Here is a 15865-nt window from a genome sequence, read left to right as displayed (position 1 = left end):
AGAAATGCAAGGCAACATGAAAATACAGAAACGTCTTTGTTGAGAGAAGCCTTAATAGCTCTTGCAGACAGATAGGTTTAGGTAGAAAGTTTTTATTGAAGCCATAACATGAGTTTCAAGGCCTTAAATGTCTCCGTCTTCCAAGTTTCCCAGTTTTTTAAGGACTCCTGTTCTTCACAAAGCCAAGTTCCCACATGCTTAGCCAACTAAGAAGCCAAATTTGACTAATTAAAAATAACTTCAAGCCCCTCATACTTTTCAAGACCATCTGTCATGATGTTTGAATGCTTGTGGCCAACAGCTTGACATATGCCACCTGTTTATTTTTAAAACAGATGAAAAATTGTGGTGCTAATTTAAGAAGAAGAAAAATCATCGTTCCGATAGAAAAGTCAGGGAGGAAACGTGCCCAGCAGAATTGTTATGTTTCTCATTTCATTCAACATTTTATTGTTCTTGGTTTTACATTCTAGAGAGGGTAATTGATTTTTATCATATAACCCAAGGTCAAGGAGGAATTCAGCATAAGTTTTTTAAAAGTCAGTTTCAGGGAAAGGGCTCTGTTTTTAGAGAGAAACTATTCCAGTTGTTAAATCTTGGTCATTGCAGTCGATTTTTAATTACCTTGTGGGAGGGAGATGCCCAAGATCAAAATTAGTCCTACCCCCCCCCCCCAACTTCCACCTCTGAGAGTCCATGTGTGAAGAGATGTCCAAACGTCATAAACTCTTGCTTTAATTCCTGTACAGGTAACAATAAACCTGTCTGGATTATTGGGGGGGGGGGTAAAGGGGAGAGTGACATGGTAAAGACATACTGTTAAATTAGATCCTCCCTCAGTCCTCCCTTTGCTGCCATGGAGAAGATAGGTCCCTCAACAGAGAAGCCCACCGCTGGAAAAGGAGCCACTAATCTGCTCTTGATCCCCATAAGTGAGACTTTGCATTGCTTCTCTATGGAGGGGGGGTGGCCTCTTCCGGACCCCATAAAATCAGAACCCCTGACCCAATCTTCACCAAACCTGGGAGTTCTTGCAAGGAGAGTCCCTTCAAGCTACCCTGAAAATGTGGGATGTCTCCCTGCAAAATGCCCCCCCCCCGAGTTGCAAAAAGTCCCCATAGCCTTTAATGGGCCAATTTTTTTCGGGAAACCCGGAAAAAAGCTGAATTCCCATATTTACCGGTATGTGAATTCAGCTTATTTTGGGTTTCCTGGAAAAAATCGGGGCCAATAACCTGAACCCAATTTTTATCCGATTTTTGTTTTGTTTTTTGCACAGCCCTAATGCCGGCACATGGCGGAGAGGAGGGGGAGCACTCCAAGGGCCTTGGAAAGTGCTAGAAAGCTTTGGAACCTTCCACCGCTGACCTGTGTGGTCCCATGTGGGACTGGACAAAAACCATGAAGATGGACATAAGGTTTAAGGAAGAATGAAGGCAACATACCTAGGCAATATAGCTAGTTGTTCTGTTCAACTGCAGCAAAAACACATATGCTACTGGGTGCATGATTCTAGATCCTGAGAAACTCAGCTTTAGTGTTTGTTTGTTTCTTTTTTTAAAGAAAGTTTCTTGTCCTTATGGATGTGGTTAGAAACAGCGTAGGCAATGCTGGTGAAGTCCCAGAAGATTGGATGGACAGCTGGATGGAGGGCAGGGTGAACAAGATTTGCAGTGGTTAGAGGCATGGCTTCAGAGACCTCACTACCTGGCATGGCTAGCAAACTGCAGACATAAATGAATATATATGCTTAGAGCAACTTATACAGGTCACAGCATTCAACACCTCTTCATTCAGAAACTGGGCTGTAGTTTTGTTTTTCAGTAGACTGCTGAGTACACCCAGCCCTTTCCCACCAAACGTCAGGCAGAATCAGCCAAAGGATATGTGCAGTACCAGATATTCAAGGCATCATCTGGGCATCCCCAGTGACAACACTGACCCGAGAGAATCCGCAAGGCTACAAAAATAAAACTCTTCTTGTGGCAAAAGAACGTATAGTGCAGAATGATGGGATCTACTTGAGATAGTGTTGGAAGTGGTCCCACTTAGCCTGCCTTGTGGCGTAGCTTCTCTTGTCTTTAGTTTGTGTTTTAAATTCAACACAGTAACAACATATTGTGCTAAAATGAGTTTCCTTGAGGTAAAATGTTGATTCCTCATCCCACTACTCCTCAATGTGTCCCTGTTCCTCTCACAAGTGGATCCTTCTGCACTCAACACTAGAATATAAGAACATGAGAACATAAGAAAGGCCATGCTGGATCAGACCAAGGTCCATCAAGTGCAGCAGTCTGTTCATACAGTGACCAACCTGGTGCCTGTAGGAAGCCCACAAACAAGACTGCAGCAGCATTATCCTGCCTGTGTTTCACAGCACCTAATATAATAGGCATGCTCTGCTGATACTGGAGAGAATAGGCATGCATAATGACTCAAATCCACCCTTCGTCCATTCTGCCCAGCATTCCCTCAGTGACCCATCCTTTCTGCCCTATGTCTTAATAGCTGCACGTGTATTTTAGGTTTTTAAAACTTTTTTTTTTTAATTCAGCATACTTTTTATCTGGTAGTCGCTTTGGTAGCCTTTATGAGGGCAGAAAGTTGGGGTGCAAATAAGTAACCGACATAAAGTACAGGTCTCTCCCGCCCTCCGCACCCAACTCACTAGCATACTCCACTTACTGTGGTATAAAGTGGGAGGGGGTGTTCTGCTCACACTGTCGATCTTGGAGCCCTACAGCTCATCTTTAACCATGCCCATTTACTACCACTTCCTCCCATTAGAGACCCTGCCCTTATTAACAAATTTGAAATCATGTTTATTGGGAGAGAAACTTGGTACCCACGCTCACTGCCCGTTTCTGAGTTTCAAATGCCAGGAAAGCATCCATCCAGAGACTCCTGAGCAGCAAGTTTAAATAAATATAAACGCTGCCCTTGCCGTGAGCACGGTGCTTGACTCGTTTGAGAAAAGTACCACTAGGCCTCTGCAGAATGCATAGCTGTCATTCCTAATAGGGTTTCCAGCTCCAGGTTGGCAAAATACCTGGAGCTTTTTGGGGCAGAGCCTGAGGAGGGTGGGGTTTGGGGAGGGACTTCAATGCCATAGAGTCCAATTGCCAAAGCAGCCATTTTCTCCAGGTGAACTGATCTCTATCAGTTGGAGATCTCCAGCCACCACCTGGAGCTTGGCAACATTAATTCCTAAGCAACTGCAACCTGTCCCTTCATTGTTTCCTGCAGTTGAATGGGCAGCTTTTTCACTGAACTGGGTTTTGGCCCCCTCAGAAACTACTGGGAACCTTCCAAAGATCTGCCACAAACAGGTGGGCTCTGCCCTGGTCTCCAAGCTCCCCAGCCTCTACTAGGTACCATTCTTAAAATGTCAAAAAACCTAAAATTATCTCAGTGACACAAAAGCTAGTATATGTGGCTGAGTAGTCGCAGGGCCCATGTATCTTGCATTAATTAATCTGAAATGCTATTACCCAGCCCTTCATGTCTGCCACCTTCAGTTTCCCGTTTCTTTGCCACCCTAAACCATTTGTTCCTTGCACACAAAGAAACATCCGCAACGACCTGCAGTTCCAAGAAATCATATTTTCTTTATTGTTTTATTTTTTTTGTAACTCAACAAGTTTCCATTTTTTAAATATTTTTAAAATTTTCATTATTATATTTTTTTCTGTTTAATGCACTCGACCCAAAATTGGTTTGGCATGTTGAAAGGAAGGGAACTGAAAAGACAAAGAGAAACGCAGAAGGCAAAGTGGACAAAAGCAATGGGGTGGACATAGAAATGGATCAGCACCAACCTGTAGAAGGGACATAGAGGGACCGAAGGAGAGAATGAAGCACAAACCTTCCCAGTAGGCCCTGTATTCACGGGTGCAGGCTTTCTCACTGCCATTCAAAAGGCACAGCTTCACTGGCAAACCTGGAGGATAACGGAGCAGGGAATGACCATGGAAACTAGGGTGGGCGGGGCGGGAGCTTCGAAGGTGCAGTGTGGACCAAGGAGGCAACCAGCCTGGAGCGCTACACTCCTTTGCTGCCATTTCCTGCATTGCCAACAACTTCCTCTTTTGCATCCATTTCATGTCTTGACCTCAAGTTGGCGCTCGTATCTTTTCTGTAACTATCTAGTGTTAAAGAGTTGGCATTAAGGTCCACCAGTTGCTACCAGGAGGCTTTGTAGATAATATCATCACCCCCCCCCCCCCAGTAGCACCACCATATCGAGAAGTGGGAGACAAAGTCTAGGGCACTGGGTGGGGGGCACTCCCAATAACCGGTAGAGTGAGGAGCTGCTGGTATTGAGGAGCCCTATATGGCAGACTTGGCTAACAGGAGACGTTCCTCTGCTGAGTTATGGGAGAATGGACTCCTTTAAATAGAAAGGCCCCACTACATGGAGCACACACCTTGGAACCTGTTAAATGTAGGGAGGACATATGGTTCTCTGATAGCTGCTGGTTGCTGGTTCAGGCTTTATATATGTCCTTTCACAGATTTTGCAAAAGACCCTACCTTTCTCCCCATACGAGAGGAGTTCAGAGGCAGCCTGAGAATTTCTGGCAGAGAAGGGAGTATGTTTCGCTCCCCCACTGAGGGAACAGGGCATGCGTGCCTCTGCTCCAGATGCTTAAACTCAAAGTAGCTTTAAGAGCAGCAGATTCTGACTACTAACATTGCCCTAGAGGTAGTGCTGTCCTGAACTAGCTTATGCATAAACGCCCCTCATGTCGGCTTGTAGAAAGCCAATTCTAGAGAAGAAAGAGGTGGCTGGGGTGAGATGACTGCAGGGTAGTTGGGGAGACATATAGGATATCCTACCAACCATCTTTAGAAGGATAGGAAACACCAAGGATATATTGTTGTTGTCCCGTATGTTCCATGTTAGAGCCTCATGGCTAGAGAATAAATTTGGACTGATCTGCTGTCTTGTCTGAATCACACCCAAGATAGTGAATGATTCTTGGGACCCTGAAGGGAATATACTTGTGCTAAAGTGAGTTGATGGATTTGCATAAGTCTTTGATGAAAGAGTAGCCTCTCTAGGAATGCACACAGAGAACCACAGTTCAGAGGCCACAGCTAATGGGCGGCAACGAAAGGGCGTGGCTGGCTGGGCTCAAAATGGCAAGAGGCATTAACAGCTGCAGGAGGGGTTGACTGGGAAACACAGAAGGCTTTCAAGTTGGGAAGCTTTTCACTCCTTGCACCATAAAAATGGAGGAATGTTGACCTGTAGAGATACACGAGGGGGGTCATCTGTTGTCCACTTGCTGACTATCCTCTACTATTTCATGTATTTCTTTCCTATGCCCCCCCCCGCCCACCATTCTGGTGTCAATGATATCAAATAAAATAGACAAGACTGTAATGATGAGGTCTGTACAAAGAGTAGTGTTCAATCTGCCCACACAGGGTTTAGACTAGACGCTCACCCCTGCTTTCTTCTGGGAATGACAACGCCACACATATTGGAAACTATCCATCTGGGCTTCAAGCACTTTGAAAGTGCTTGCTGCTGGACTGGGGGTGGGAACATCTGCACTGTGAAGACCCGGGGAGGGGGACAACAAGTAGAAACGTGTATCCTGTAAGTTCATGGGACATTTCATTCATCTGTGGTTTGGTATAGTGATGGATAGTAGTGGAAGTCAAATTAAGCTACTGAATCTCAACACTTGCTTCACAGCTAGAGAATTGCCTAGGATTAAGCTATCAGGGTCATCGTAGAAAGTTCAATGATATCCCCCTCAATTTGAAAAAAAAAATGCAAATTCGGTGTAGGGAAAAGAACTAAAATAAAACCACAAGTATCACAACGCCATTATATAAATCTATGGTCCATCCATATTTAGAATACAACATGCAGTTCTGGCCACCCTCATCCTATGGAGGTTGTAAAAGAGGCTTAGAAAAGGGCAGCTAAAGGGCGTTGGGAGTAGCTTTCTGGCAAAGCAAAACAAGATGACAGGCTGTTAGATTAAGAGATTTATAAAACTATGAATGGGGTGGGGAATGAAAAGTGCAAGCAACTCCTCAAAGTAACTACGACACAGACTAAGCATGGGAACAGCCCTGGCCACAACTGAATCATCTCCCAAAGCCAGAGTATTTTATTAACTCTGAAGGTGAGAGGGGAATCCTCCAAGCAAATAATTTTTCACGATTGGGCTGGGCAGCTATTCTTTCTTAGTTCCATTCTCTGTAGTCTGAAGTGGGTTTGCTTATCAAGGGGAGGAGTCATTGATAAAAAGCAGGAGGTAAAATATTTTGGAAATTTCTTTCACACTGTAACTGGCATGTGTGTTTGCAAATAAGCATGCCTCCTCTGTGACCCCAATGGCAACCTCTGATATATAACTCTTCTTGGTCTTTAGCCTAAACTATTCTGGTGGGTATGCCTCTGAAGCTCTGCTTCAAATGGCAGCCACTTTGCACTAAGGTAAATGATAGTATAAGGAGCCTAAAGATGGCAACTGCCAAAACACCACCTTTAGTTGGTATCAATGCTTTTCCATTTCTGTTCTTATACCCCCAAAGCAAGCTGAGGTAGGCTAGCCAACCTCCAGGTAGGGGCTGGAGTTCTCATGGAGTTACAACTGATCTCCAGACTGCAGGTGTCAGTTCTCCTGAAGAAAACGGCAGCTTCAGAGGGTGGGCTCAGTGGCTGCTGAGCTCCCTCCTGCCCCCAAGCTCTGCCCCTAAATCTCCAGGATTTACTCAACTCAGAGTAGGCAGCCCTAAGCTGGGAGCATCTGGGTTGCTCCCAGAGTTTTGATACTAAGCACCTGTTCACACAGCTGTTACTTTAAACCAGCTATTTCCCCCTCACACATCTCTTTGTCAGGACAGAAGAGGCAGTAACACTGGTGTTATCTCATCAACATGTTGACTTTTTACTGCTAGTTAATGTTGAAATCAAAACTGCAGTGTGGGCTACTTACACCTACTAGTAGACTCGAAAATGCCAGGCCTTAAGGTTGGGCTGGTAAACACTCAGCCTCTTTAGCTTCTCTCCAAGAGGGCAAATATGTCTTTGGTTTTTTGAGTGTGAGGTTTCCAGATGGAGGTACCTCTTGGTAATAATGCCAAGGAGCTTCCTGAACACAGGACCTTCCTTGGGCTGATGCAGCAAATGCAAGTGGGGTGAATAAGGCCATTTGGTATTGGGAAAGGACTAAAAAGGACCACAATATAGTGATGGAATAGATACTTGGGACCTTTGTCTCCACTGGGATAAGGGGCGCCCCTAAGAACGTAAATGAGTTTGTCTTGAGTTTGGGTAAACAAATGTTATAGGAGTCCCAAGCTAACTAATATTTGTTCAATGAGTAATTAAAAAAAGGCTGTCAACCAAAATAAGAGGAAAAAAGAAAAAAAAAAGCACCCCAAACCATTGTGTTCTTGGAAGGACCCAAATATAGAGTTAACGCCTCACTTCCTCACTCCTGCCCAAAATGCCTCCCATGTCACTCCTGGGGATGAGGGCAGCGTGACAGGGAGAGGGGGGAATTGATGAAAACGTCTTCCCCTCCATCAGTGGAAATCCTTCACTGGATCTGTCCTTTGAAACAAAAGATGCCTGAACACTTTTATGGGATGCTAATTCTATTGTCTCCTAAACCAGAAATCTGGTTGCACTGTGGGATGGAAAAAAATTGTCTCTAGATGGAAAAGTCTGAGTCTCTCGACATATGAGATCTCTCTAGGCTCTAAACACTGAGAGATATGGTTCTGTTCTCTGGTGCCATGTTGGGCTGTCTCCCCGACAGCCACAAATGCATGCTCTTCTACTTCTAACCTCCATCTTGGCTCCTAGCAGGGGAGAAGAAAAAGCCAATAGGAGCATAGGACCAGCTCCTGTTTACCCAAAAAGGATTAAACAAACTGGGAAGGAAGGAAAACGTACAAACAGGCCAGGCCAGGCCCAACGACAGCACAGGGGAACACTGAACAGTCTCCTCGCCCCAATCCCACTGGTTCAGGGGCAGAATTGTCTCTTGATGTAAAGGAGGTGTGGCTTGCATTGCCACTGTCAGGGCAGTTTCAGGATTTGATTGGCTCTCAGCAGTGACACTGGGGTAAGAAATGCTAACAGGTAATAAAGGATTGCTGATGGCTCTTCCTTCCCTCTACAGTATGGTGCAGAGAGGAAGGCTCTGCCTAGCCCAAGGTGTTCCCCTCAAGGGCTAACATCGATATCTGACAATCTCCCAGAATGCTACTAGTAAGGGGGGGGGGATACAAACAGAATAAATGCAAGAAAACTAACACTTTGAGGTGGCAAGTAGCAAAACCACTTCCCTTGTCAATGTGATGTGGCCAGGCCACCACTAACCTAAAGATTTTAAATAAATACAAATGATATGCATGTCCGTTGGTTTTTAAATGAAATGAAGCAACATTCTGTCTCCCCCACCCACCAGTTCCTAAAAGCAAAGGATTTTCCTGGAACCTACAGCATTACAGAATTACAGCATCTTTGGGTCTTGCAGTAAAAATGATTTTTTGATATATATTTTTCCACCCACAATTCCACAGTGGCAGTGAATGAGAAAATAATCGACTTCATGTAGAGATGTATGAAAGAGATACCTCATCCAGCAGGAAAGGGGAAATGCTTCAAGGTCACAGAAATGATGCCGTATATGTTATATATCACATAAAAATTGTGCCAAAATGTTTTTTTTTCTTTTTTTCCTTTTTTGATTGTAAAAATCTGCTCTTAGTGGGTTTCCCCGTCTTTGTCACAGCAGGGATTTTCTTGTCCCTTTCAAGCTCCTATACCACACACGGAGCTAGAGCAGAGCTGAGCGCCATATATCTATATATATTACATAAATATAGATATATTTAAAACCCAGACAGAAAAGTTCCTTGGTTTTTTTTTCCTTTTTCAAGTGAGCAAAATCAATTCTTGTTTTTGTTGTTTTTAGGATTTCATATTTACAGCATTTCAATTGGTACCACGTCCCCCCCTTCCCAACCCATTCTGACCCCGCCCACCGCCCGCCCCAGAGATATGATGCCTCTAGGTGAGACTGGTTGCTTTCCCCAACTCTCTCGGGAAAAGAGTCGGCGAGAAAAGTCGGAGTTGTGCTTGAAGAGGGAGAGCCGTTATTTCATTTTTCCTTTGAGGGGGAAAAGTGCAGTCTGGGTTATTGTTTCTGTTTCTGTTTTTTTTTCTCCTTCTTCTTTATGTCATTTTGCTGAAGGACAATCCATCCAGTTTGGGAAAAAAAAGAGTTCACGTTTTAACACTCCTACTCCCCCTCCCCCATCTAGTCCCGAATGGGTTTGGACGGCAGCCATATTTGCATTGCAGGTACTCCTGGCTTTTGCTTCTTTGTATGCAGGGACGAAACAGAAAGGAGGACAGATCATTCTTCTTGCATCACGGCTAAGATGTTGGAGCAGGAATTTCTGGGGGGGCAGGGCGGGCTGAGGGAACGGAGTTAAACAGACAACACAGCAAAAAGTGCTCCCCCCCCACTTCCTCTCCCAATCATTTCTATTCTGTGCAATTTTATTTCGAGCCTGGTTACCACACCAATGAGGGGAATGGCTACCCAATACAGCCACAAAAAATAAAATAAAATCTAAAAATAGCCACCTTGCCACTACTTCTTCCTTTCCCCAGAAACAGTGGTGCGTGTCGAGCATTCCTATGTGGGTTCTTTTGAAACAAACAAAGGAAAAAAAAATTCCTGCCACCCTACCGGCTTCAAAGAAAAGAGCTAAATGCAAAGTCGTATTGATAAACCGTGACAGTCAACAAATACTGAAAAGCAACGTCTGGGCTGAGCATCACCTGAACGACTCCTTCCTCCCCCCCCCACATACCTCCCCCCTTATTTCTCTCTGAATTTTTTTTGGCAACAGTTGCATCTATACCCCAACTAGGCCAAGTGCCATAAGGCCCCATTTGTCCCTTGTACTATTCTGAAAAACAGGCGTCCGTTCCAACAAAGTCGTGGGAAGAGGAGGGCAGAGAATTGGTACTGTGCCAGGAAGCAGGGCATTTCCCCAGGTGTCCCATTCTCTGCAGATCACACCCTCATGGCTTTGATTTTTGTAGCAACCAAAAAACAAAAACAAAACCCAAAACAAAACACCTCCACATACCTCCAAAACAAAGCAAAATCCCAAACTCAACTCATAATTATTTAAGTTTTCCTTCTTTCAATTTAATATTCCCCCCCACTGCCCTTTCTCTAGGAGGTATTGTTAAAATAAGTCTGATCCTTTTGCCTGCATTCGCTGCTCGTTCCTCCATTGCATCTGACTGACATAACCCGCTAGGTAATGTGCCACTTCCTGTCTGGAAAACGAATCGGATGGCAAGAAAGCAGGACAAAATGGCTGCCCTCCCTCGGAAAAAGCATTCCACCACGCTCAGCCCTTTCTTCCACTTCTCCGTTCATTCTCCAGCCCTGCTCCATTCTCTTCTTCCCCCACCCTTTCCTACAGGAAAAAAATGAAAATGTTCGGGTCACGGCAAGGACGCCGTATCGGGGTTGGGGGAGGTATGGTCCCTCAGTCCCTTTTTGGCCCCTCAGAGGCTGGTCACCAGCTGCATTTGGCCATCTCCCTCCACCGCTGGGCCTTCTAAGCTTCCTGGGACCAAGTAGCCATCGTTGCTGGGTCTCCGGACTTGATAGTAGGCCTGAAGCTGGTTGCGTGGCACCAAGGCTGGCCGGTTGGTGTAGTAGATTTCGTTGATGGCTTGGGCATGAGGGAGCACTTCCCCAACCGCCTCAGGGCTGCTGTCCGGGTACGGAGAGTCCCTCAGGTTGGTCATACTGGTGTATAAAGAGTCCCTGTTGGGCGAAGGGGCTTGGCCATCGCCCCCCTCTGTCAGGTCAGCTGTGCAGCTCTCCGACTCCTCCAAGTCGCTCTGGTAGAGGATGGACTGTGCCCTCTGGAGCAAGAGCGGCTCCTCTAAGGCCTTGTACATGAGTTCAATTTCCATGTTCTCCTCATGGGTCAAAGAAGGGGCATCAGGCACAATGGCGTCATCCTCACTGTTGGCACCCCCTCCCCCTGCTGCTACACTGGGAGGGGGAGGTGGCACAGGGGGGTTGGGGGGCTCTGTGGAAACCCCGCCTCCCTTGACCAGACCACTTCCTCCTCCCCTCAAGTTGTTATGAACCAGCTCAGAAATGATCATTTTCTCAAAGGCGGCGGCGTCACTCAGGTTGCGTCGGCAATCCGCCATCTTTGTGCCATCAGCTGGGAAGTCACCACTGCGGAGGGAGTAGCTGTTATTGAAGTTGCCATTGAGCGGGAGGGTGTCCATGCCACAGGCGTCTCGGCTGTTGTTCAGGGGGTGCTCTGTGAAGGGGGCACAGAGATGGGTATTAGTGGGGGGAGAGATGGGTAACAGTGAACTAGTGCTGAGGTCAGGGAGTGGGGGCCATCCCTTGGAAACTGAGATAAGAATGGCCGGCAGATCTGCCCAAACACAGGGTATGCAAGAAAGAAGCCGCGTGAGCAACACTTACAACGTCGTGTGTCATGACATGAGAACTCAACATGTGTGTTTGTGTAAGTAAAAGAACTGATGCAGTTGTGTATAAGTGTTGTATAGGGTTAACACACACTGAGAAGTGGGTCGTGTAAATAAGAAAGGAAGGAAGTATCCAAAATGGTTGAAAAAGCAGAGAGGCAATCCTGAAACGAGTCAGATTAAGAATTATGAAATGTAATGGGAAAAGCTAGTGTATTTCAATACATGTTGGTTTTCAATGCTGATTCTATAAACTTAAGAAGATGATGAGAGGGAACGTATCTTGGTCATCTTTTGGGCATGTAGTGGGGGTCACTGGGGGTGTGGGGGGAGGTGGTTGTGACTTTCCTGCATTGTGCAGGGGGTTGGACTAGATGACCCTGGTGGTCCCTTCCAACTCTATGATTCTAAGAGCAGGGATTGCTGCATGTGTCCTCACTACACCAAGGTGTTCTCTTATACATCAATCACATACTACAATCACATGCTACAAATTTTGGAATTCGTCTCTGCTTGTTCTGGAAACCTGTGGTCAAGAGAAGAGTCATCTCCTCTAGGATCTGGGTAATTTACCCTTGCCCTGCACTGAGCAGGGGAGAGCCATGGCTTAGTGGCAGAGCATCTGCTTGGCATGCAGAAGGTCCCAGGTTCAATTCCCAGTTAAAAGGGTCAGGGAGTAGGTGACGTGAAGGACCTCTGACTGAGACCCTGGAGAGTCACTGCCAGCCTGAGGAGACAGGACTGATTTCAATGGACCAATGGTCTGATTCAGTATAAGGCAGCTTCATGCGAGAAGTTGAAGAAAATGCACTGCTTTACGCATTACTTTATCCTTGTTCCCGCTAGGGATGCTCAAACACCCACTGGTTTGGCAGAAGTTACAGAGCCAGTGTGCTGTAGTGGTTAAGAGTGGCAGATTCTAATCTGGAGAGCTGGGTTTGATTCCCCACTTCTTCACACGAAGCCTGCTGGGTGACCTTGGACTAGTCTCAGTTTTCTCATAACTCTGCCAGCCCCACCTACCTCACAAGGTGCCTGTTGTGGGGAGAGGAAGGGAAGGTGATTGTAAACCACTTTGAGACTCCTTAAGGTAGAGAAAAGTGGGGTATAAAAACGTACTCTTCTTCTTATGTCTGTTCATCTGTCTCAAACAAAGTGCCATTTTTTTTATGACCAGTTTGACCTGTCCATGGCTGTTTGACTGGCTGCTTCACTGCATTCCTAATAGTGCTATACAGCACAATCAGTTTTTCCTGCAGCCATATAAGTGGCGGACTCTGATCTGGTGAACCAGGTTGGTTTCCCCACTCCTACACATGAAACCAGCTGGGTGACCTTGGGCTAGTCACAGTTCTCTTAGAGCTTTCTCTGCCTCACCTACCTCACAAGGCATCTGTTGTGGGGAGGGGAAGGTGATTGTAAGCCACTCTGAGACTCCTTAAAGGAGAGAAAATTGGGATATAAAAACCAACTCTTCTTCTAAATGCTGTGTTTAAAAAAAATCTTACCCTTTGGTGTTCATCTAAGCAGTCTTTAGTTAATAACTTGCCAATCTACAGGGAAGAACAGCATTTTGCACATGCACATTTAAAAAAAAAACCTAGTGCAAAGCTGTTAGTAGGCATTCAAGCTGTTCACTGCTGGTTGATCAGAGCAGGTGATGGGCTCAAAGCCGACCGTCTCATTCGAAGGTGCATGAAATTACATGAAATTTGTGACAGTTCTAGTGCCCATTGGTAGCTAGAGAAAACAACTTCTGTGAATACTCATGGAAGCAGCTGTTTTTGCTTACCAGGGAAGGACAGCCACTCCCAGAGTAAGCAAAGTCAGATGTCTTCCCGAAAGTTGGAAGCAACTGCTGGCCAGGAGGCTGAAGAAAAAGAGAAGAAGAAGAGTTGGTTTTTATATGCCAACTTTCTCTACCACTTAAGGAAGAATCAAACCGGCTTACATTCACCTTCCCTCCCCCTCCCCACCTTGTGAGGTAGGTGGGGCTGAGAGAGTTCTGAGAGAACTGTGACTAGCCCAAGGTCACCCAGTTGGCTTCATGTGGAGAAGTGGGGAAACCAACCCAGTTGCCCAGATTAACGTCCACCGCTCATATGGAGGAGTGGGGAATCAAACCCGTTTCTCCAGATTAGAGTCCACCGCTCCAAACCACTGCTCTTAACCACTACACCACACTGGCTCACACTGACAGGGCATTGGGAGCAGAAGCAGTGGCTTCTTCTGACCTTCCTCCTTTTCAGCACAAGGCAAGGTAGTTAAGTCGATTGCCCAGCTCTGCTCTCTCCCACAGAGTTCCAAAAATAAAGAACAGAAGACTCTGATGCATGGGGCAATTGCGTTGGTTCTCAAGAGTTCTAGAAACCAGAGAACGCACAGAAGTTATCACCCTTGAAGGAGACATAGAGAACAACCCTCAGCCAAAGCTAAGAAGTCCTATTTTATTCAAACGGGGCTTACTCCCAGGAAAATGTTCTCCGGACTGCAGCCATAGTGTTGAAATGCTTTGGTCAATTTCTATTAAATTTCATACATTTCCCATCCAGCACCAGTTCATCTCTCCTTATGCCACGTTTTGTGTGCGTGCGCGTCTGAGAAAGATAGAGTGTCTGCTGAAAGTCACCTTGACCTACCCTCTAGGGCAAGAAAGACAGCATAAAAAACATTTCAATAAATAAAGTGAAAATCAACGAGCACAGGATTCTTACTGTATGAGCTAGGTATGTGCGATTTTAAAGAACCAATGTGCTTGCTTTGTCTGAGAAGGATGCACATGTATGAAATGGCTTGTCGGGAGACATCTAGATATAGTGCTGTCTAAGCAAAGGTGCAACTATGATGTAACTTCTGGGGGTGATGGGACAGGAGAAAAAGCCATACGGGCATATCTAGTTTAGCCACAAACAGCCACATGCACTACGAAGCAAGCAACAATCTGTCTGGTTAGTGGAGGAGGCCTGATAAAAGTAAGGGACACATGAAGGGCTGGAGGAAGCATGTTTCAGATATGCTATGGTCAGCCCCTCTGGGACAGGGGCAAAAAGCAGGGTGTAAAGCCCGCTACCCTTCGATCCAGCATGCAGGGATGGAAAGGATGGTCGTTTTGCATTCTTGAGCTCTGCTGATGCTTTTATCTCCATCTAGTGTCCACAGCCAGAACTGCATGAATCATGATGCCCCACCACCACCACCCTCCAAGAAATGGGAATTGGAGCCACCAGGCATTCCCACTAAAGCCAGCGCTGCAGCCCTGCTCATAATGCTGCCTCTTTCCGGCAGGTCGCAGCCGAACACACACACACCAGCTACTCGCTCACACCTGAGCTGCGCCCACCCCCAGCCTGCCAGTCAAACTAGCAATGAAGGAAACATTACTGCGAAATGGAACTGGAAAGGAGGGACGTACTGGACTCTCGGAAGCTCCCTGCAGGCAGCACAAGTTGGACAGGAAGAGAGAAAAGAGAGAGTTACCCACAAGGCCAAGGCCAATAATGAAATATAAGACATTGCTGAGATCCTTCCTGCGGCGTCTGTTGGCGGGGTGAACTAGGACCTGGCCCCGCAGCCAGTTTGTCTGGCCTCCTTTTCCCGGTGCCTTAAACTTAAGAAGATTCCTATTTGAGAAGCTGTTACTAATGGGAGTGGAAATGTGCCATCAAATTGCATCCAACTTAGGGAGACCCCATATGGTTTTCAAGGCAAGAGACGTTCAGAGGTGGTTTGCCATTGCCTGCTTGTGAGTAGCAACCCTGGACTTCCTCGATGGTCTCCCATCCAAATACTAACCAGGTCTAACCCTGCTTAGCTTCTGAGATCTGACAAGATCAGGCTAGCCTGGCCCATCCAGATCAGGGCCTGTTACTAATATTAGACTCAGAAGGAGAAATACCAGGCAGTACTTTGGCTTTTTAGTTTCCGCTTCCCAAACTTTCAATAACACAGAACTCTTATGCGTGTATGTAGACATAACTCTAATCCAAACTGAAGCATCAAAAGCTTGTAGAGCATCCAGGGGAGAGGAGATTTGTGGTGGGTGGTGGTAGTCTTACCTGGGGAGTTGAACACAGGGGGAGAGGCAGGGTTGAAGCCCACGGACTCAGCAATGAGTGTGTTGTAGGGACTGGTCCCGCCCCGTGTCTGCAGCACGGGGTTGGTCAGCAGGTGGTTCCCCATTGTGCCTGCAAGAGGTAGTACAGGCGAGAGCATTAGCATTGCCCAGTTACAGCACCCTCCAAAATCTGCAGTTGGTAAGAGCTGAGGGGGCAAAGAGAAGAATGAAAACCCTGGTTCTTGCAAAAACATTGTGTGGGAACAAATAAAATTTATTTATTT

General features: G+C 46.2%; 1 protein-coding gene across 4 annotated transcripts in view; it reads right to left on the bottom strand.

Moving 5' to 3' along the window:
* Nucleotides 1-10435: 10435 nt before the first annotated feature.
* The window catches only part of ADGRL1 (adhesion G protein-coupled receptor L1), a 151817-nt gene continuing 146387 nt past the window's right edge, over nucleotides 10436-15865 (bottom strand). For 2 of the 4 annotated variants that reach the window (XM_056851003.1, XM_056851027.1), the window contains 3 exons: nucleotides 15583-15711; nucleotides 14940-14957; nucleotides 10436-11352 (listed from right to left, as the gene is read on the bottom strand). In XM_056851003.1, the coding sequence (XP_056706981.1) occupies nucleotides 10574-11352; nucleotides 14940-14957; nucleotides 15583-15711 (926 nt within the window). In that variant the 3' untranslated portion in view covers nucleotides 10436-10573. Of the gene's footprint in view, nucleotides 11353-14908; nucleotides 14958-15582; nucleotides 15712-15865 lie in introns of all 4 variants that reach the window. The other 2 variants (XM_056851019.1, XM_056851011.1) reach the window with 2 other exon arrangements.

The sequence above is a fragment of the Euleptes europaea genome, chromosome 1 (assembly GCF_029931775.1).
Source record: "Euleptes europaea isolate rEulEur1 chromosome 1, rEulEur1.hap1, whole genome shotgun sequence".
NCBI classification, from domain to species: Eukaryota; Metazoa; Chordata; class Lepidosauria; order Squamata; family Sphaerodactylidae; genus Euleptes; species Euleptes europaea.
This window is presented reverse-complemented; position numbering and strand designations above follow the sequence as displayed.